We start from the raw sequence: 23,777 nt of genomic DNA on the forward strand, positions 1-23,777 counted from the left end.
TTTCACTCATTCAGATAATATCTTAACATTAAACTTGATTGTTTGAATGTGTTAAAGGGTACATAAGGACTTTTTTTTATATTTTATTCTGTTAAATGTTCCCATGTGTTGCTACAACTGTTTACGTAAAGTGTGTGTATTGTTTTTTTTATTATTATTTTTTTAATTTTGACCACTTTTTTAATCTTTTAAATTAAATTCCCTGCCTAAAGATGGCTTCACATGTAAAGGCATGGAGCTCTCAGAACTACATTTCCCATCATCCTCCTACTCACTGGTAAATCCATCTCAGTTACATATGTGAGCAGGAGGATGATGGGAAATGTAGTTCTGAGAGGTCAATGCTGGTACATGTGAAGCCATCTTGAGGCAGGGAATGCAATTTAAAAGTTTTAAAAAGTGGTCAAAATGTAAAAAAAATAATAATAATAATTAAAACAATACGCACACCTTACTTAAACAGTTGTAGCAACACATGGGAACATGTAACACAATAAAATAAAAAGGTCCTTATGTACCTTTTAAGGTGCTTTTGCCAGATTTGTTTTTTTTATACCTCCCTACATCATCACCAAAACATATTGGCATGAGTTATAGTCATGATGTTGCAATTTTCTTGAAGTAACAGTGAAATGTATCGTAAACCTATCATTTCACACTAAACACAATGCTCCTTGGAAAATGCAAATGCACATCACAATACTGGAATCTTTTCATAGAAATCATAACTTTGCCTGCCATTGAAATGACCCATGAAATGAATCGCATGCCATGTAATAAAAATCCCATCCCCTCGCAGGCCATCTCATATTTTACTCTGTTTCCCTGTATCATCAACAATAGTATGATTTCTGTTTTATGGCTGCATATGTCTAGGTCAGAGGTTTTCAAACTGTGGGTTATTAAGGTGCGCTAAGACCTGTTGAAAAATATTTTTACTGACTTCCTGGTGATTGTAAAAGCTCCGCAGTAAATGGCAGACTCATTGGGCCGGCCTCCAGGATGATTGACTCAATCAACTACCCAGGCAGGGATCACGTTTAATCTGACCAACCCCCTGTTAAATCTGACCAATCCCCTTCCACAGAGCTTGTGTCATTTCAAACCTATCATAGCTCAGCGACTTTATAGCCCAGACCTCCTTCATCTGAAAGTGCAGCGGCAGTGGGTTTTAATATCAAATACATTTTGTTCACAAATAAAATCAAATTAAAAAAATGATTTAAATACACCTGTAGTTTATACATGTAGGGAGGGTCTTAGTTTAATTTACAGGTTTTGCTGCATGCAGAATGTAGAAAATGGACAATTTAAATACATCTTTTATAAAGTTATAAAAATAAAATAAGCTGGACAAACATTACAATTACTATTCATAATTGCATTAACATTAATAAAGACTAGTAACTAATTAAAATGTTGCACCCTTGTTTTCTTGTTCTTTATTCCGCTTTTAAATATGAAAGGACTTGGGAAATTTAAAAGCCCATTTAGTTGTTTCACAGCAAAAAAAGTACATTAAACTGATTTTATTATTATTATTATTATTATTATTATTATTATTATTATTATTATTATTATTATAGTATTGTTAATATAGTATATATTTATATTTTGTTTCTCAAACAAACACGTTCAAATGCGTTTCAATGATCGCAGATTAAAAGCACTAAGGGCGTTACTACTAGTATGACCAGAACGTGATATAAATAATATATACTGTAATAACAATACTGTAATATAATAGTGCAATCGGTTTCATTTACGCTGTTTGGCTGTGAAACAATTAAATGGGCTTTCAAATCCTCCACGTCCTTACTTTCTCATTTAAATGTGGAATGAAGAACGAGAATAAGTGACTATGTATTGATATTAATAGTTACAAATAATGATTGTAATAAAGTGCATCCATCTTAAAATATATATATTATAACTTCATTGAAGATTAGTCACTTACTTAAAGGTTGCACCTTTGCTGCTGTCCCAGCTGCACTGTATCCTGGTAGAACCTGCAGCACGCTCAACGCTACAATATTGTAACGACCCAGCGATTTCCATTGTTAGCTAGCATGGGGGTAGTGTTGGTTGCCAGTCTGTCCACTAATTCTGGACATGCATTTGTTACAAGAGATTACTAATTCTGTACTTTGATTAACGAGCAAGATAAACAGAGTGTAAAAACTGCTTAAAATAGATTTAAGTGGCATTTGTGACTGCGTCCATGATGAAAATGGGGATTCAAAAATCACAAAAGTTAAACTCCCCACTTTATGGGGCATAAACACTGTCTTAATTCCCACGTAACTCCCCATTTGCATTGATGATGGCAATAGCTGAAATGTTTGGTCAAGATGTCATGATAATTCCCCCACAATGCCCTGACTATCTGTGCAACACTGAAATGCCTCCCCACCCAACAAGCTGCCTTGATTTTCAGGAACACTTTTTGATGGAATAATAGGCATAGCAACTGAAGCAGAAAACAAAGCAGAAACAATAATAGAGAATCATACAGAACAAACATAATAGGACATTGCATATCAGGGAAATACGGCTGATCTTTTTAATCCAAAGGCATTTTTGCTAGCCACTACACAAGTGGTGTTGTACCGGTATTTGAGAAGAAGCAAGATATTAAATGGCATCTCACCAATCCGCAAGAGAAGTAATCCCGGAGCTTGTATGTGTATTTTGAAGGTTGAAAACTGAAAGCTCAAGTTCCAATCTCCCTAGCTGAATGACACTGATGCAAGCTTCTATATTCCCGATTTTATGACAACAATTTGCACTGCATTAAGCTGAGACATGCTTAACCAGCACGGTTGGCAACATAAATGCCGGGGCTCTGTGTACACTGAACAGACCTGCATAAATGAATGATGAGCCTGCTGAAATAAGCAGCAAATTAAGAGTCAAAAGATATATTCAAGGTTTCCCCCTTGAGTGAGGCTTGCACTGCAGTGCATTATTGAAATAGCATTAAAGTTTAATTAGCAATGCTATTGCACAAATCTTCAGTGCCCTAAAAGCATTAGGAGGATTTATATCACCTAACAATAATAAAATCACTACATTATCTGTTAAGTTGCTAACACAGTGTACAGCTTTGGCCAAAAGTTTTGTATCACCCTATAGAATGAACACATTTTGCTTCATGAAGTCGAATGAAACCTGCTGAATAATGTTATGTTAACATATTTAATTACATACCGCTTTGCAGTCTTCCATATACTTAACAAAAAAACTGACAATGATTAAAAATGTGACATTTCAAAATCTAACATAAAATACTATACTACTATGGTTATGGCTTCCTGCAGACTTTTGCGATATCATTTTGTAGTTTCTTTGATTACATTAGTTAAATAAAATCATGTATATATTTTATGAACATAATATACATATCCTAAAATTCTAGATGATGTAAAACTGTTGGCCATAGTTGTACTTATAATGATTAATTAGTCATTTAGGAGGCGCTTTTATCCAAAGCAACTTATAGACTAGGTGGTGAACTATGCATTAACAACTACTGCGGAGTCACTTACAATAGGACCTTGGTTTTACGTCTCATCCGAAGGACGGCGCACAAGGAGGTGAAGTGACTTGCTCAGGGTCACACACAGACAGTCAGTGGCTGAGCGGGGATTAGAACCATTAGACCTCCTGGTATCAAGCCCCTTTTCTTTAACCACTAAGACCACCAACGTCTTTTGTGATATTCTGACAGGTGTGTAACATTCACTCGTCCTACACCTACCTAATCATTTTGAGAGTCAGCAATCTGCCCATAAATCCGCCTAAAGTAACTTTATGCAAAAAGAATAATATAGTAAATAAATTATTTTTCAGGAAAAAAAGTCCTTACCTGAGGAGATTGAAGCAAGTCGGAATATATCAGTAAGGCGAAAACTCACAGGTTCATAAGGTGAAGTTTCATAAAACTGTTCTCCTGTAGAAAAACAAATGAAATAAATGAAAATGTAGTTAGCAAAATTAATGATCTGTGCAAATTAGGGTAATATTTATAATAATTTGGTGTTATGCTCCAGAGCATTTTTTAAGTGTGGATCAGTAAAATGTTGACATTTAACATGCATGGGTCTATTTTATTAATCAAAACGGTGATGGATGGTAATGGAAATATAGTGAAAAGGTACTCAAAATATCAGGTTCATTAAGATCTGCCACTGTTTAGCTAATTAAAGTAGACCAGATTACTTTAAAATGGATGATGATTTTGCATATTCCATTTGACACAGACAAGTGTTTTTAAAATGATACCTGCCTAACCAGGGTTGGCAATTGGCTTGTGAGGTTACTAGTGTGTATGCTACAGTACTAGGTTCATTATGTAAACGCTCCAAGCAATGCTTATTTCCACTGTTTTTTTAAGCAGTTTAAATGCACTAGAAATGATAGCACACTGGTATTAATTAATTATTGTAATTGCGACAGCACTGGAAATGTATACCAGTAGACACCGGTGTGCATATTGGGTGTTTACACATTATGGGGTAGATTTTCAAAGGTGACAAAATTTTAGTCAAACGTCCAAAGTTACACGTCTTCTTAGATGACTACATTTTCATAGAGATTTTCAAAAATGACTTGATGTTCCTCAATGTGTAAGTTTACTATTCCTGGCATCGACGCCCAACCTCTCTCATAGATTAGCATCAGAGTTAGATGTCAAGAGAAGGAGTGATTTCAAATATTTCGACATTAGTCAGCTAGCCGTCTATGTAAATTACTTTTGCATATTACAATGTATGCAGATCAACAGGAAGTGATGCGTTTCGTCTGGGTTTTAGACGTTGTAATTCAAAGTGCAGTGCCCGCCTCTCCCGCTGCAGAAGGAAAGGGATCTGACAAACCCACTACAGTCAAAATAAAAGCGTCCGATGAGAAAGGCGAACGCTCTGCTCAAAAGGTAGCCAGATGCAGCCTCAGAAAAACAAAATAAATATGGAATTTGTTTTTCATTTAGTAATTACTCTCTTAATTGAGACGACTTTGTTATTAGATAAATATCTCACCTTTTCATTTATGATACTCTCCGTGTATTTAAAAAAGCATCAGACCTTGCATTGGAACACTATTGAATTTTTAAAGTACAGTATTTTTTTCCCCCATGCAAAAGGGACAGAGAAAATAAATGTGTGTTATAGGGCAACTTAATTTGAATGAAAACTTTTTGGTATGCTGGAACCTGTAGCAATACATAAATACTGGTTGATAATTTACTTAAAACCTTTTGAATGTCTGTTATTGCTCAGACTTTACTTCAGGACTTTTTTGTGCTTATTGATCGCATTATCAACATGGTACTGTTCTGATATTTTCCATGTTTATTTCCTGTAATAAAAACATTAATGTAATTTTGAGTAAACTCCAAAAACCAATGTGATGAAGTGTTGAGAAAACACAGAAAATTCGAATTTGGGGAACATAAATTAACATATAATCCTTTATGATAAGAATTCTGTGCTTATATTAAAATGTAGTGAATTGGGACATACTATAGAGAAATACTATATAATTCTATAGTAAAAATATTGTAAAACACTAGAGAACGAAGTAGTACAAAGAGAAATACTATACAAATACTATAGGATATTATATGAATACTATAGGGCACTATAGAAATCCTATAGGATCGTATAATAATACTATAGATTTTTTTCGTAAGGGATGAACTATATACACACAAACCTAATTATTTTTCAGCAATCAATACATGATTCTTACTCTGTTTGTTTAAGATAAATGTAAATAATGTTCACAAACATTACAACCATTACAACAATGTTGTTGAAGCTGACACTCTGGGATCCTTCAAGAAGCTGCTTGATGAGATTCTGGGATCAATAAGCTACTAACAACCAAACAAGCAAGATGGGCTGAATGGCCTCCTCTCGTTTGCAAACTTTCTTATGTTCTTATGTTCTTAACACACCTGTCAACTCTCATCTCTTTCCACTCTCAGCTTTCCACTGTGTTCTTGCAAGTGACAGCAGCAGGCACCTTTTTGTAGATGTGCTCTACACGCCATTGGAGCAGGTCTAACTTTAGACACCTAAATGACTATTTAGACAGAGTCTAAATGTTTGAAAATCACACGGAAATATGGTAATGAGCTAAAACCCATCTAGACGCCGTTAGATGGGGCAGGGCGTCTAAGGACATGAACGTGGGAATTTTTAAATGCTTTAGAAAATCGCTCTTACGCTAGACCCGTCCAAACATCTAAAAAGCTGAGTTCCACCCGTCTAAAGTCCTTAGTCGCCTTGGAAAATCTACCCCTATAAGTCTTAAGATGCACCAAAGGTACCTTTTTTTCACCAGCAGCCTTGAATTAAGTATTGAATATTTTGGAGTCATCGAATATTACAAACAAGCACCTACTTTATATGTCAACCTCAAATGATTTTTGTAACGCACTGCTTAAAATTCTGAACCATTCTGCTTGATTTAGACAAGCCTCTCCTATGTGTAACTGGCTTACTTTTTTGATCCCAACGGAAAAATAGCAAATGCAGTGTCAAAGAGCACAGGTATTAAAACTACGACCAGATGAAGGAAAAAAGCATCTGCCAATCATTTACTCCCAAAATGGAGCTAATAAGCACTACTCCCTAAACATATTCTACACAGGAAATGCTTTTCACATCAATTACCTACCAGGTCAATAAAAAAACAGCATTCTGACATAATATGGGACATTGCCTAAGGATCTGGACTCAATCATGTGCCTTATCTCAAAAATGCCATGATGTTTTAATGAGTTTTTAATAGAAATGTATGTGTTATCAATATTTACACTACATCAGGATCAGTGGTGAGTTAATGTACAGTCTCAGGACTGAGGGACTGCGATAAACCATAGCTGGATTTTTTTTTAAGCGTTTTGCAGTTACAGTGAATCACTCTGGATTGCAACCCCTACTTTTAGGGGTGATCCCTGGATATCCACGGATAGGTGGTTGATACAGCCCAGGGTGATTCCCCGGCGAGTGAAAATGCTGTGGAAAAATCCTGCTGCAGTTTATCCTGCCGGGGAATAGATTAATCAGATCAACCCTTAATGAACTGGGTGTTGTGCTTGTCAGATAGCCATCGGTGTATAATAGCCAACAACACAAATAAAAGATGCAGAATCAGGATCAGTTAGCACTGGTTACACGGACGCTGGTGTGTGTAATAGACAGTATGCATTAGGTAATGACAGAAGAGGTGATGTCTGCAGTCAAGCAATGCTGAGTGATGGGACCTAGCAACCCTTTGAAGGGAGGAGGAGCAGGAGAAAGGTAACTTCACAGCAGAAGAACGCAGGTAAGTCACAGCTTTTAAGTGAACTGGGTAAGCAAATAAGGAAGAAGGGCAATCATTAGACCTCTAGAATAGCAGCAAGTCTTTAATATTTGCAATTGCCATTGTTCATACATGTATAGCACTGTACTTTAATATTGCAGGTCACCATGAATAAAAAGTGAAACATAAATACAAAGTCAAGTTTGCCTTTTGAATGGCAATGTATATGATACACAAAAGTTACATTTACAGCGTGTGAACCTTAAGATATTCTACTTTGAGTGCAGTACTACAATTGTATTTAATAATATTCACAATAAATGTAGATAAATGTTGTGCCTCTGTTTCACAATCATTTATTATATTATAGGAGGCTGCCTACAGATGTGCTGCTCATCACTACACAAAAAAGGACCACTTTTAAGAGCTTCACTAAAAAAACAATAATAATAATGATGAATGTGAACCAAAAGTTAGAGCACAGGAGGCAAAGTTCGAAACAAAGTCTCAAACACCGGAAGTTCAAGGGTGTTTGCTTACTTGCAGCCCTGATTTAAAACACAAACAGGCTTTCGATACAATAAGTGTTCAAAACCACATATTTTTTAAAGTCCATGCGAATGGTTCAGTTGGGATTTGTACTGCCCTTTTAAGAAAGATAATCTATTTACCATCAGGTGTAGCAATATTCACCGTTCATTGTTAAAACCCTGGAAGTCATTCCAAATATTCACATTGCTGAACATTTGTGGATAAAATCCTCTTTAAAAAAAATCCTACAAAGATCTTTCTAAATTTAAAAGGCTTTCGAGTAATCTTTCTGGTTTGGTGTTCACTTCACTGTGGGGAAGGGGGGTGGGGGTGGAAAGCAGCAGCTACTAAATCTCACTTCAAAGCCTGCTTTATCAGTCTGATTTCAAAAGGGTCTCAATCTGCAGTGTCATAACTGCAGTCTGAAGCATTAATACAGTCCACACTTCTTTTACAGTACTCATAACAAAGTGGAATGCAGTAGTACTATCCTTCAGCTGCTGCTCTCCCCAGGGGCCATTTAAATTATATCAAAATACTAACACCAGAGGTGTGGGTTTAAATCCCACCGCTGCCACCAGAGTTTTAAAATAATAATTCCACCAAGGATTACTTGGTAATCTTCATTCAGCACAACAACAGCTATAGTCCTCCATCTTTGATCTAACTCCATTGTTCCTCCTCACTAACTAAGCCTGAAATAATCAAGTCCTGAGTCGATCATAGGTATTCAAGTATTTATCATTCTAGCTGTTTTGAAACGAAATACCACACAATAATAATGCTTATAATAGTAATTCCTGAGCTATTTTACTTCGTGGCATCACAGTGGAATTGATTTTAAAGACTACATACAGGGTTCCCGAGTGGCGCATCCAGTAAAGGAGCTCCACGTGGAGTGCAGGATGCGCTCTATAGTCTGGACATCGCGAGTTCGAGTCCAGGCTATTCCACAGCCGACCGTGGATGGGAGCCCCCAGGGGGCGGCGCACAATTGGCCGAGCGTCGCCCGGGGGGAGGGAGGGTTAGGTCGGCCAGGGTGTCCTCGGCTCACCGCGCACCAGCGACCCCTGTAGTCTGGCCGGGCGCCTGCGGGCTTGCCTGTAAGCTGCCCGAGAGCTGCGTTGTCCTCCGACGCTGTAGCTCTTGGGTGGCTGCATGGTGAGTCCGCAGTGTGAAAAAAAGCGGTTGGCTGATGGCACACGCTTCAGAGGACCGCGTGTGTTCGTCTTCGCCCTCCCGAGTCAGCGCAGGGCTGGTAGCGGTGAGCTGAGCTTAAAAAATAATTGGCTATGTTAAATTGGAAGAAAATAATAAAAAATAATTGGTAACGATTTTTAATAAAATAAAAAAAAGACTATATACAGTATGTGATGTAATTGTAACAACTTTTTATGTTAAAGTCCTAACTTGCGTGTAACTTCAGCATGAAATGCGCCCATTTATATATTTTTCTTCGGTAACACTTTACATTAAGTGTCTCTAATTACTGTGAATTTACATAGTAGCTACTTAGTAAATACATGTGTACTTACACATAATTACAATGTTATTATGCATAGTTACAATGTACTTAATGTGTAATTTTATTTTGCCTGTTATCACCCTAATCCAACCCTTATCCCTAACCCTAACTTTAAACCTAACCCTTACATATATTGTTCAAAAAAGATTATTGAGTGTTTTAATATTTATGGATTACAGTGCTTAGATGCATAAAATAATAGCCCTTAGCTGTGGGACAGGAATTATTATTATTTTTTTTTATTTATTTATTTCTCAGCAGACGCCCTTATCCAGGGCGACTTACAATTGTTACAAGATATCACATTATACATTATTTCACATTATACAGATATCACATTATTTTTACATACAATTACCCATTTATACAGTTGGGTTTTTACTGGAGCAATCTAGGTAAAGTACCTTGCTCAAGGGTACAACAGCAGTGTCCCCCACTGGGGATTGAACCCACAACCCTCCGATCAAGAGTCCAGAGCCCTAACCACTACTCCACACTGCTGCCCCTTATAGATGCAGTTTAGAAATTACACACAAACTTACTTCAGAAAGCTGTTTTTTTGAAGCAGGTTGAAAAAAGGGTTGCTGGAATATTTTGTGCCTATAGTCAGGATAAACCAAAAACTACAACAAAGAATTACACATAAGAGGATATCAGACAGGTAAGAAATTAAATATTCAGAAAATATAGATGGTATATCCCTTTAGTTAAAGCAGTGGTGTAGTCCTAAACCTGAAGGTACCGAAACATCGTTGTAATTATGAAAACACCTGGCCTGACAGTTTCATTAGGTGTACACGATCCACGCTTACAATAACGATTACCTTGCTTTACATTGCTAGCCTATCCTTCACTACACTTTGCTATGCAGCATACCACAGACAGTAAACTTTTATAAGGAGCCTGAAGAGAAATGAAAATAGATTTCTCTTTCAGCCATTTTAAAATTCTCCTTGAAATACTAACAGTTAGAACAGCAATATTCATCCATTGTAGTTGACTTTTTTCAGGGTCACATCTGAGGAGTGATGTGTTAAAAGGCTCAACAGGATGTCTGTTGTCTGGGGACATGATTGTCAGGCTGGTATTTGGAAGGCATTACAGCAGGTGGTCAAACTCTCGCAGAAACATTTTAAAATAATCCCATAAGACACGTGTAAAGACTGGTTATGACTCCCCAGGGTTGCTGGCAGTCACTCAGCAGGCCACATTTGTCACATATGCATGTAGGTTAGAAGGCCTCCATTTGTTAGCGGAGCAGCGTGAGCCATCTTCATGGCACCTTTTGTTTGTAATTTTTGTACAGTGTTTATTATGCCTTTTGTACACTGTGTCGTATGTCACACGTGAGCTACCATTGCTAGTAGTGTCACGTGGGGTTCCTATATGTTCATCTATGTAAATAAACCTGTGCGTCTGCGGGACATGTCAATCCCAACCTTCTAGTCTCTGTCTCCTGTCGATCAAGCAGTGAACATGCATCTATGTCTTCTAAATGGTCATCCTTCAGCCACGTGTAGCGAGACCCCTGTTACAAGCACAAATCTAACCCAAGCCATGTAAATATACTCTAAACAATGCAGTTGTACTACACAAAACTCTCTCTCTTCTTTCTCCTGCAGAACCAGACAGGGTGGTAGACTTATGCATCTGGAGATTGTGGTTCAAATCTGGTTTTGAGTTTTGTGGTTAACAGAAGTTCATACTGTTTTGTTTGTTAAACTCCGGAAGGGACTCAAATGTATCACATCTGTATGTCAAAGACAACCGTCAAATGTGATCTAATCAGAAAGTGTCATAGAGGACGTTTGTTAAAATTTCTGAGTTTGGATGCCATGAAAAAGTAGGTGTAAAGATGGAGATTGAAAATGCCGCCCTGAACAGAGTACCCTTTGTACCTGGTCAGAGGTTTATAAAATGACAGAGGAAATACAGAACAAGCACCAAGGTAGTCTAATGGATCATAAGCATGCAGGGTCATAGGTTAATTCAGGATATGCAAATATTTCAACCTGGTACCTTTGCTTCACATCACATGGCCTGGTTGCCACTAGACTACTGGAGTGAGTTTGAACGACAACACGTGGAGTTATTAGGTATTAGGAAGCAGGAACAACTTTTCATTAATAACATTGTCTTTGAAATATTCCAAACTGAAATGTAAGCAAAGAAACAAGAGATCTTCAGCAGAAGAACATGGATTTTAAAAACTTGGTTAGCACTCCTTTAACCTTGCCTACCATTGCATGTTTTTAAACATTAAATAAAATGGTACCTGTTTAATTCATTCTTGCAAGATTAACAGGCAATTTCTTAGAGTTAAAATGTGCCTCTTGACATTTGGAAGGTGTGCCAAAAAAAAAAAAAAACTTTTAAAGAATTGTCTGTTTCCAGGGGGAAGCTATTAACATTATTACACTGTTAAAATAGATTTATAGCCCCAAAGTGACCCGCATTTCAGCCCTTTCACCCCTCTGAACTTAAAACCTGTCGACACTGCAAAAGAAAAATGGGCAGAGATTAAATTATCCTCATTGCGAACCCTAATTCCAATAGCAGCCATTCACTTACCGAGTACGATAACTAAGGAATCAACTTGACAGACTGTTAGAGGACTTTATATTAAATTATCCTGGCTGTGGAGACGTGCATCATTAGTAATGCCTTCGCTTAAACAAACCGAGACGAGGGTATTCAGCTGGATTGTAATGAAAGCTTTCCCGGTGCCTTCTCTTTTGTGACAGCAAAGGATTTAACTTCCTGTTTATTACTTCTTATTAACCCTACTGACATTATCACCACCTGGCCTTTCTTTATCCTGAAGACCCTTTGGTTATTTTCTTGGTTTTTATACTATTTAGGATATGAAGATATTTAAGATATTTTAAATACAACACTATTGGTGCAAAATTGCTGCTGTTTCTAGCTGCAAATAAACATTGTGGCCCACAGCACAGGTACAGGATGTATCAGATAATCTGTAACTATTTAAATATTTCCATATCCCGAATTTAAGAAAAACGAGTGAGCCAAAATCAGCATAACAAAAATATGGACCAGTAATAATGTTAATATAAAAAATAAGAAAAAGGTTAGCACTGCTTTTAATTCATTTTAAAACACTGCATTACAGTATATGAAATGAACGGTTATTAAACTATTTATATTGCAGAATTATTGCCTATCGGATATCTGGTTTAATGAGGTTTTGTTTCCTTGTCTTTATTTATTGAACCACTGAGATTTAGCATATATAATTCAAGCACCTCCCCATTCTGAACCATTCAACCACACATTTTAGACCCCAAGGCTTCCTTCCATTATGACGATCACATTAGTTTTTTTGCAGCACAGTGAGATGACTCAGCCCCTGGTGTTTTTGCCTCCCTAGTTTGTATATTCCTGCCACTCAGTAGCCTTTACAGTGCTGCTGACGAGAGCTCACATCATAAACTCAGTAACTGCTCAAGATTTTGGATTTCAGTTCCATATTTTTCTTACATTCTGTTCCCATTTTGATGTTGTGTGTTTGTAATTATGATTTTAATAGAATAGGATGAATAATAGTAAAAGTGCCATGTAACAGGGCCAGGAGCCCTGTATATGCAGCAGTGTGGAGTAGTGGTTAGGGCTCTGGACTCTTGACCGGAGGGTCGTGGGTTCAATCCCAGGTGGGGGACACTGCTGCTGTACCCTTGAGCAAGGTACTTTACCTAGATTGTTCCAGTAAAAACCCAACTGTATAAATGGGTAATTGTATGTAAAAATAATGTGATATCTTGTAACAATTGTAAGTCGCCCTGTATAAGGGCATCAGCTAAGAAATAAATAATAATATGAAAAGGGGGTGGGGCAAGGCCCTGCCATAACATGTGGACTTTTTGTATTTGTTTATTTCAGAATGGGGTCTCCCCCTCCGCCCCTGTGTCTCATTTGTGTTATTTTGTATGTTATGTTGTGTTATTTTTTGTGTTATTTTGTATTTATTATATAGGATGTGCGAGGTGCCGTCCTTCAGGGTCTTGTATTTGTTTTGTTTTATTATTATTACTGTTATTTATTTATTTATAAATGTGATGGCGAAGCTGTATGTTTTGTTTATTTTCATTTAAATGTGTCCTGGCAGAGGCGAGGTCGTCAGCTCGTCCTCTGCCAGTAGTATTTAAAAAAACGTGTGCAGTTTGTGGCCGAGGGGCAATGAGATAATTGATAGTTAACCCCTCGGCCATCGTAAATAAAAGCCTGCAGCTCTCTGCACTCAGGGTGGGTGTACAGAGGAGAGTACGGGAGAGCGAGAGGAGAAAGGAGAAAAGAGAATTTAAAAATATACAGGATCAGTGTCAGCGTTTGCCCAGCCTGACCTGTATTGGCTGTTTTGTGTTCGTGATTTGTTTTGGTGTGAACTTTTGTTTTTCGCTCTGTGAGTGTTTTTTTTTTGTTCAAATATTGTATTTATTTTTGTGTTATAATTAAACGGCGCACAGCGCGTCTTTTGCCCTGCAGTACTGCCTGTGTTTTTCTTCCTGCTGCTGCCCTGACGTCACCACTCCAGCCATCCCTGCCACGTGCCATTTTTACCTTGGCAGAGTAGGAACACAGACATTATACCTCTGTGTGGCAGTCAAAAGGTTAAAGCTTGTTTCATAGTTTGACTAGGGATGGGAATTTTGAATAATAAACTATTCGAATATACTAAGAATAAAAGTTTCGAATACCTGAATACCTCTAATTACTCAACAGTGACAGGTCCTTAGAACGTATCAGCAGCAACCACACATAGGGACGCATAGATAAATACATGAACAGCAACAGTGAAGAAACATCTAAGGCATCTAATGTATTTAAAGTAAAAAATGATATAAACTAGAAGTAAGAAATAAGAATACACAGCAGAGGGGTTTTAACTATAAAACACAGAACTTATAAAAAGGACCTTCAAAACGTTCAACTGGATTTCTGACACCCTTTGATGACTCATATAAAACACACAACACGACTGCTTGCCAACAAAGCACAACACAATATGTTTGCTCAATAAAATCCATGCTATAATACAGTATCTAACATAAAAACGAGATGTACTGTACCCGTACTTGCTGATTCCATAATATAATAATAATTTAAAAAACAGTCTGATTCCAGAATCAAGCCGATATCAGTAGGAGACTGATAACAGCAGAACTCAAATAACAAAGGCTTAACATCGCCCGGGTAGTTTGCAGTCAAAATCCAAATTAAAGTTGCCTTTTTTTCAGCCCGAGACGCATCACATCGCCGACCACTGTAAAAGATGCAATGCTTGTTTGTTTTTTGACACATTCTGTGTTTTCTTCCAAAGTAGCAGATGGGTGCTTGCATTTTAGATGATTGAGCATTTAACTCATTGATTTCCAATACGAAATACTTGTGCTGCAGAGATTACATTGCATGGTGGTCTCGTTTAACTTTTTTCAAAATACTTCCACAAGTTGCTTTTTTTTTTTTTTTTTTCAAGATGCCATTTTCATTGCTCATGTACTTCCTTAGCCAATAGCAAAGCTAGGTATTGAAGGGCACCCGCCTCCCTGTCAATTAACAGTGAGACGGCAATTGTAGTGGCTGATCACTTTTAACTTCCTCCTCTCAAAAATACCGTGCCAGGTTTGCTCAGTTTTCCATTTGTTTTAGAAATGAACAAGTAATCGAAACTTGATCAAAGTATTTGAGTAGTCATTTTATTTAGAATGCTTGATTACCTGAATATTCAGACTCACCCCTAAGTTGGACATGCCAATATCACACACAACAGAGAACTGTGTTCCAAAGCCATTGTTGCCATTGATAGTGATGCTGTTCAAGTTTCCTTTGCTTTATAATGTTTATAACATTTTTTTTGTTACTGTACAATTATGTTTCCAAGTAACAAAAGTGATGACTCTATGGACTTCAGATGTTCACCTCCAACTTCCCTCAAGAATTAGAGATGGTAATCACTGAACCACAGTGAGGATGCCTTGCAGTCTTGTCATGTACAATCAGTGCAGTCTTTCCTGCCCATAATTATTATTATTATTATTATTATTATTATTTGTTTATTTAGCAGACGCCTTTATCCAAGGCGACTTACAGAGACTAGGGTGTGTGAACTATGCATCAGCTGCAAAGTCACTTACAACTACGTCTCACCCGAAAGACGGAGCACAAGGAGGTTAAGTAACTTGCTCAGGGTCACACAATGAGTCAGTGGCTGAGATGGGATTTGAACCGGGGACCTCCTGGTTACAAGCCCTTTTCTTTAACCACTGGACCACACAGCCTCCCATAATGGTAGGTTTACTTCAGTTTTGTTTCTGTTTTCAACACTATTTCGAAATTAATAAATATTTTACCAAAGAAATAGGTAACACTTTACATGAAGTGTCTCTTATTACTGTGTACTAGTTACTTAGTAAACACATCATATTTTTTAGCACAATATAATCCTAACCCTAACACCCCTAATCCTTTTCTGATACAATTGCGTACTTACATATATCGATTTGCACGTTACGTCCATTGTAACTATGCATATTACCATTGCAATTATGTGTAAGTACAGATATGTTTACTATGTAACTACTATGTAATTGCACAGTAATTAGAGACACTTAATGGAAAGTGTTACCAAAAATAATACAAGGACTTGTATGTCCTGTCCTTTGCAGCATGGCTGGCATAGTCTTGTACCACTTACTGTGGCTAAAATCAGATGTGGGAGAATGTTTCTGATCTTTCTAGGGGTTTCTGAATGTAAGCAGACTGTCTTGCATACAGTACATGTAGCAAACTCCATGTATGGTGTAAAATGCAAGGATAGACCGAAGCTTGAATATGCTTGTGTATGCAGAACGGAGAATGATTTGTCTGCCATATTGACAAAAAGCTTTTTTTTTGGTACTTCTCCGATACGGTATTCATACCCTGACCTTTGCTAATTGTCAATAGATAATAGTCTTGCAGCATCAACAAAACAGTTCAACCGCCTGCATTTGTTTCATCCCCATTTGTGCCTTACAATTGAATTCTTTATGGTAAACATACAAGGACAATACAAGAAAATATTTGAAGAAAACACATTATTTCTATTACGCCGCTAGAGCAATAACTGAATGGCTATATCAGACCATATCTTATAAAAGAGACCCTCCCTTCTTAGTCTACAAGTAGATAAATCCATATATTTACTGAGGCAGATGCATTAAATGTACACCACGTGATCGCAATCTGAAACATGATGCAGTAAATATATGCAAAGCCATACAAATGCAATACATATTCTATTTCTGATCACTGTAGCTCTTTAAAAATAAATCTAAATAATGTCCCTTCCTCTATAGTTTTTCCAATGCCATGACTGCATTAAGGAGAGAGTCTTGTCTCCAGCTTTAAAGTGAGGTATACAATATGCTTCAAATCTATGCAAAACCTGTGTCCACTGTGTAATCATCCGTGCTTACATCCTACTGGCACTTATTCAGTACAAGAAAAGCATGTATCCGTTTTGTTGTGTTTTAAATTAAAGCACTCAACACTGTTTAATTTGGTGCTGGCAAATGTTATGGAATAATCACCAACACACTCTTCTAAAATAAGACTGTGGCTGTAAAAAGCAATATCCATTAGCATCACTTTGTGAGAGATCCAAAAATAAAAGGGAAGAAGAGAGTTATTTTAGCATGTATGTGTGGGATCATCTTTATTCCATTATCAAGAATCAAGGGTCACAGCCACAAATCAAAAACAGAAAAGTGATAACCATGGATGTTTCTGGGTAACTGTACATGCACTGTTTTTGTACATATACACATGGTTAGGGTCAGGATAACAATATGACAAGTTTGGTAGATTAAACAACAATGGTATAGTGGTACTTAAAGAAAAGACAAAGACTGCAGAATGATTTTCAGTGGAAGTTAAAAATATGTCCCAAACTGTGAACATAATGGCCAGATGGTCACCCATAATATTGTCAACCTAGGAAAGTAGACACCAGAGCCAATGCTCCCTGTGGAATCTGCAGCAAAGATCGACAACTTCACACAGGTAGGATCCAGTGCCCTCCTGTACAGCACTCAGCCGTGCCTTCCCAGGTGAGACACTTTGGGACCCTGGCTTTTCTTTTATGTGCTGCTTTGGTCACAATAACAGTTTTTTTTCTTTCTTTCTTTGCTTTGCCACAGACAGCTCTGTAAAGAAAGTGCTAGGTTAGTATCAAACGTCTTTGATATTTGACAGCAGGTTTTTCTTTCTTTTTTTTTTATTTCTTGTTGTACAGCAGGTTATTATTTACAAAGAAGTGGGTTGGAATAACTTTAAATGCACCAGTAGTTTTCTCCCCTATAGAGAACAAGTGTGATTCTCTGCTGTTTGTACACAATCAACCTGTAGGTGTTCACACCCATTTTCTTCCCTCTTATTGTCAGAGCTCTGTTTGAACAAAGAAAAATGTACGAAGGCAAGCAGCTTTTTTATATACAAAAACATAATAGAAAGCTGTGAAATAACAGAACACCAACAGCTGACACATTGCAGCAAGCATCAGTAACTTGCAGGTCTGTTAACCCAGCTGTCTTGTATTTATTATGTAAAGGACAAAAAGTGTTGAATCGTTTAAATGAGGCGCTGTATTAATCTGTGAATTAAAGAGGAACCGAATTGTTTTAATGGTACGCACAAGGCCCATAATTACATTTTTAACTGAGAAATTGCTGGGTTTTACAAAAGATTTTCAGCTTAATTTTGCCACACTATGAAGACATTTACTAGGAAATTCTTTTTTTGCATTGAAGCCCATCCCCTCCTCTCTTTACATTCATATAAATGTTATACAGCATTCAAGACACAATAAAACAGTTATCAATACATGTCATGTGTGTGTTTTGTTGTTGTTGTTGTTTTGCTATTTGTTTCTGTTACCTTTTTGAATTCCTCTCAGACAATTCGCTTGTACCAAACAGACTTTTGTTGAAAAGCTTGGCACCCGCTCCAATTAAACCATGTTTAACAGCTGGTTACACTTTCAAATAACGCTGCACATTCACGTAAATCCCAATGCATTAGCTGCCATTGCTGTGTTCCACTTGAATTGTGATTTTTTATATTTAGAACTAGAAAATGATTGCAGATTACTGCAAAGCAGGAGTAGATAAACAAGGGTACTGGGTAGGGTTACCATGTGACTCCATTGGGACAGTTTGGGTTTTTCAACTCATATCGCAGTGCATTCTGGGAAGTTTTACCTGTCTCAGGTACCTTTCACAGCAGGACTGCACTTACCAGAATGCATTGGGGTGTAAGTTGAAAAGCCTGAACAGTCACAAACTGTCCTTGTGTACATGGAGCCATATGGTAACCCTAACAGAGTTATAAATCCATCAAATTACTCACCAGGTAACATAGTAACATGTAAAACACTAGGAACATAAAAAAAAACTATTAGATTATGTTTTATTAAATTATATCCCCTAGGAGGGGCAAATGGTATTCTCAGAACTGACAAGCCTTGATGTGCCCAACAGCCTCTTCTTGTTCCCAAACTTGTCTTACTTTGTAGGAACCCATGCAAAAACTCAGAATGTAAATACACAGATAGGGATATACTTACATTTTCAATGGAAAGAGCATTTCAATTGGGATTTCAGTATCAAGCCTTGTGGTTTAAGATGCTATACAATAGGGCTCTTATTTTTCAAATTATTTGTGCGTAGGAAACTGCCTAAACTTCTATTTCATAGTTTGCACTGTATAAAAGCCTACATCCTACTGTTAAAGAAAGAACATACCAGGAAATCAATTGAAATGCATGAACTCACTGCCATCTTCCACCAATCAGAAGTTTATTCCAGACTGCAAACCCTGTCATTACATGCAGTGCCTTTCTTGCTAAATGCCTGTCATTATATACCAGCACTTGAATTGCAGAAACCTTTCCTTTGTTGAACTGAGTGCACACTGAGGCATTTTCAATCTATACAGGTAGAAGACAGGTGTTCAATCTATTTTTAAATGGTTTTATATATAATGGCTGGGTTGTGGCGTTGTGACCCAGTGTGTTTGCGTTATTTTGGACTGAACTACGGTTTGACAAAACACCTGCCAGAGCACTGTCAATGGCGTGTCTGGATCATGGTTTCTTCTTTGGGGTATGGGTGTTGCTACTGCTTATCGTTCGGGCTGCTGGTCCCCCTGAAAGAGGAACATCTGATGAGGCCAGGTCAGCAGGGTGGATCGTGACAAAGCCATGCAATCCCTGCTCATTGAGGGTATTGTCTGTAAATAATGTTGAGGTCAGGGAGGTGAAGGATGATGTTGCGACTCAGATTGCGTCACCAACAGCTAGGTGAGTTTCTTTGAAGTTTGAATAAGTTAGGGAGGAGGGACCAATAGGAGAGACAAGCCCTCATGTTTCTCCCCCGAATCCCAGCCTATGCTTATAATAGGTGCACCATGGGCAGCCAGAATGGCTCTGATTGGGTGTGACAAGACAAGGTGTTTAAATTGTTCTGACAATGCCTCATTGATTACCACGTCAGCACACTTTCCTTTATTAAGCTGTGTTGAAAATGTTAGGGACAATATGGACCAAGAGTGGTTTCTGAACCACTTACGTCAATGACTTGTGTCAATTAATCATCTTTAGTATCTCCGGAAACTTGCTTTAAAATGATGCCAGTATTATTTATCTACGTCATTCTCAACATGACATCAATGTCATTATTTTTTACCACCTTCAGAACCCTTCTCACCATGTGGAAAACCATCTGTGCAATATTAGCAGAGATTTTGATGTGTGAATTCGGTTGTAAGGGAGTCTATACACAATCTGGTGGATATCCATTTCTGTATAATGGAACTTGGTACACTGTTTCAAGCCCATTGTCAGTCAACACTTTTGAGAGCACTTTTTTCATGTTTCAATGTACACACCTGTGAATCATTATGACCTGAGCAGGACTTGACAGTTCCCTTTGCTACCAATAAGCAGTTTCTCAAACTCTTTCATTGCAGATTTCTAAATCACCTATTGATCAGAGATTGCAATCATAAATTGTGCTCCCCAGTATCTGGGACTGCTGTTATTTCAAACAAATGCTTAGCTACCTTATCATTTTGAAAACTGCTGGGGAACGCGTCTCACCCCAAGCAGAAAACGATACTCCCTGCATTGTCAATAGCAAGAATAGAGTAGACTCAGAGACTTACAAATGTACCTTACAACCATCTGAGAAAAGGAATGCAAATAATGTTAATATGTTCAGTTTTCAATCTCCAGATAATATTAGACTGCACTATAACTGCGCTACTCTGTGGTAGGAAATTGCATTTTACTTGCATAGCAAGAGAGTCATATTTTGGAATACATTAGCAGCTCAGCAACAATATCCCATTAACGTGACGCATGACATGCAAATAGAGGAAATTCTAGGATACCTGATAGACGAGATAAAACAATACATGTCATTTTGCACTTTCAGTAAGGTCGTTATCACAGTAAAGATTCATCAGAGAACAACTATAATAGTACTGGTACATATTAACTTAATGACTTCTCGTCTTATGGGCTTGAACAGAAATCTGTGCGACCTAAGAGAATATTTTTAATACACAATTTTAGTATAATGACTCTGGTATGGAAATCAGCCATTACTGTACATAAAAAACAGGAAATGATAGCAAAGCATATATATATATATATATATATATATATATATATATATATATATATATATATATATATATATAAAGTTTGAGAAAAAGGAAAACTGCTGTGTACCAAAATGATCAATAAGAAAAAAGAGAAAAGGATATTTCAGGTACTTAAAAAGGTATAATAATAGATTACAAATTATTGATTTGTAATCAATTATTCTACCTTTTTAAGTACCTGAAATATCCTTTTCTCTTTTATCTTTTTTCTTATTGATCATTATGGCACACAGCAGTGTGCCATATATATATATATATATATATATATATATATATATATATATATATATATATATAATAGATGGGCTTCAGTGAGTTGCAGGAAAATAATTCCATCTAGAGTTTCTATGACGTCATAAATTTTTTTTATCTTGTCGAGTGATTGAAAACGAGACATTTTGTGTTTGAATTGAAAGTGATGGAATGAGTCAAAGTTCACATATATATTTTCCTCTAGAGGAATTACTACTGTGGTATTATGCCTTTTTTCGAATGGCTCAGGATGCATATATAGCCTTCATCCATGTATTATATATATATATATATATATATATATATATATATATACAGTGCCTTGCATAAGTATTCACCCCCCTTGAACTTTTCCACATTTTGTAGTGTTACAACCTGGAATTAAAATTGATTTAATTAGGATTTTTTGTCACTGATCTACACAAAATAGTCCATAATGTCGAAGTGTGGAAATTTTCAAAATTATTTACAAATAAAAAACTGAAAAGTCTTGATTGCATAAGTATTCAACCCCTTTGCTGTGACACCCCTAAATAAGCTCTGGTGCAACCAATTGCCTTCAGAAGTCACATAATTAGTTGAATGGAGTCCACCTGTGTGCAATTAAAGTGTCACATGATCTCAGATTGAATACACCTGTTTCTGGAAGTCTCCAGAGTTTGTTAGAGAGCATATCTAAACAAACAGCATCATGAAGACCAAGGAGCTATCAAAAGTTCTGGAGAAGCGCCAATCAGGGTTGGGTTATAAAAAAATATCCCAAACTTTGAACATCCCCCGGAGCACCGTTAAATTCATTACTAAAAAATGGAAAGAATATGGCACAACCGTGACTGCCTACAGAAGGCTGTGCACCAAAACTCAGTGACCAGGTAAGGAGGGCATTAGTCAGAGAAGCAACCAAGAGGCCAATGGTAACTCTGAAGGAGCTGGAGAGATCGACAGCTGAGATGGGAGAAACCGTCCATGGGACATCTATAACCCGGACGCTCCACAAAGCTGGGCTTTATGGAAGTGTGGCAAGAAGAAAGTCATTGCTGAAAAAAACCTATATCAAATCCCGTTTGGATTTTGCCAAAAGGCATGTGGGAGACACAGCAAACATGTGGAAAAAGGTTCTCTGGTCTGATGAGACCAAAATTGAACTTTTTGGCCTTAGTGCAAAACGCTATGTGTGGCGCAAAGCCAACACTGCTCATCACCCTGAGAACACCATCCCTACGGTGAAGCATGGTGGTGGCAGCATCATGTTATGGGGATGCTTTTCATCGGCAGGGACTGGGAAACTGGTCAGGATTGAGGGCAAGATGGATGGAGCCAAATACAGGGAAATTCTAGAGGAAAACCTGTTTCAGCAAGAGACCTGGGACTGGGGCGGAGGTTCACCTTCCAGCAGGACAATGACCCTACACACCCAAAGCTACACTGGAGTGGTTTAAAAACAAGAACCTGAATGTCTTAGAGTGGCCCAGTCAAAGCCCAGACCTCAATCTGATTGAGAATCTGTGGCTAGACTTGAAAATTGCTGTTCACCAACAGTCCCCATCCAACTTGACAGAGCTTGAGCAATTTTGTCAAGAAGAATGGGCAAAGATTGCAAGATCCAGATGTGCAAAGCTGGTAGAGACTTACCCAAAAAGACTCACAGCTGTAATTGCTGCCAAATGTGCTTCTACCAAGTATTGACTCAGGGGGGGGGGTGAATACTTATGCAACCAACAAATGTCTTTTTTTTTGTTTAATTAACTTTTGTGTCACAATAAAAAATATTTTGCACCTTCAAAGTGTTAAGTATGTTGTGTAAATCAAATGGTAAAAATCCCAATTAAATCCATTTTAATTCCAGGTTGTAACACTACAAAATGTGGAAAAGTCCAAGGGGGTGAATACTTATGCCAGGCACTGTATGTATGTGTATATATATATATATATATATATATATATATATATATATATATATATATATACACACTCTGTATATATATGTTTTGTTTAAAAAAAGAAAAGAGCGATGTAACCAGGGGGCTCTAAGACACAGCTTGTGTGTCTGTGCTCATTACACGTGTCATGTTGAAACATCAATGTCACTGCATCTTGACTGTACTTCTACCAAAGACTCAGATTACCCTGGCAGTTTTGTAAACCGATTAACAACCTTGAATGGGATACTTCATGTCTAAAACAAGAAATCCATATTGTGATATTCATGGTGTCAAATATGGTCCAAAAGACATCCACTGGACAGCTGGCTAAATACATGCTTCTTATAAAGCAATCTGTTTTGATTATGAAATGAATCCATCATGCTGTAAAAACACATCATTGTGAATATGAATTCCAAAACATGTTGGAAGGTGATAAAATAAGCGCCGGACCAGATAGATTCATGGCACAAGGTGTTGATGCGTGCTGGGTCGCACGGGATCTCAGA

General features: G+C 37.3%; 1 protein-coding gene across 1 annotated transcript in view; it reads right to left on the minus strand.

The window, feature by feature from the left end:
- The window catches only part of LOC131706802 (GDNF family receptor alpha-2-like), an 89,617-nt gene that overhangs the window by 60,091 nt on the left and 5,749 nt on the right, over positions 1-23,777 (minus strand). The window contains exon 3 of the mRNA XM_059008584.1: positions 3,869-3,952. Within this exon, the coding sequence (XP_058864567.1) occupies positions 3,869-3,952 (84 nt within the window). The remainder of the gene's footprint in view (positions 1-3,868; positions 3,953-23,777) is intronic.

The sequence above is a fragment of the Acipenser ruthenus genome, chromosome 37, assembly GCF_902713425.1.
Source record: "Acipenser ruthenus chromosome 37, fAciRut3.2 maternal haplotype, whole genome shotgun sequence".
Classification (NCBI taxonomy): Eukaryota; Metazoa; Chordata; class Actinopteri; order Acipenseriformes; family Acipenseridae; genus Acipenser; species Acipenser ruthenus.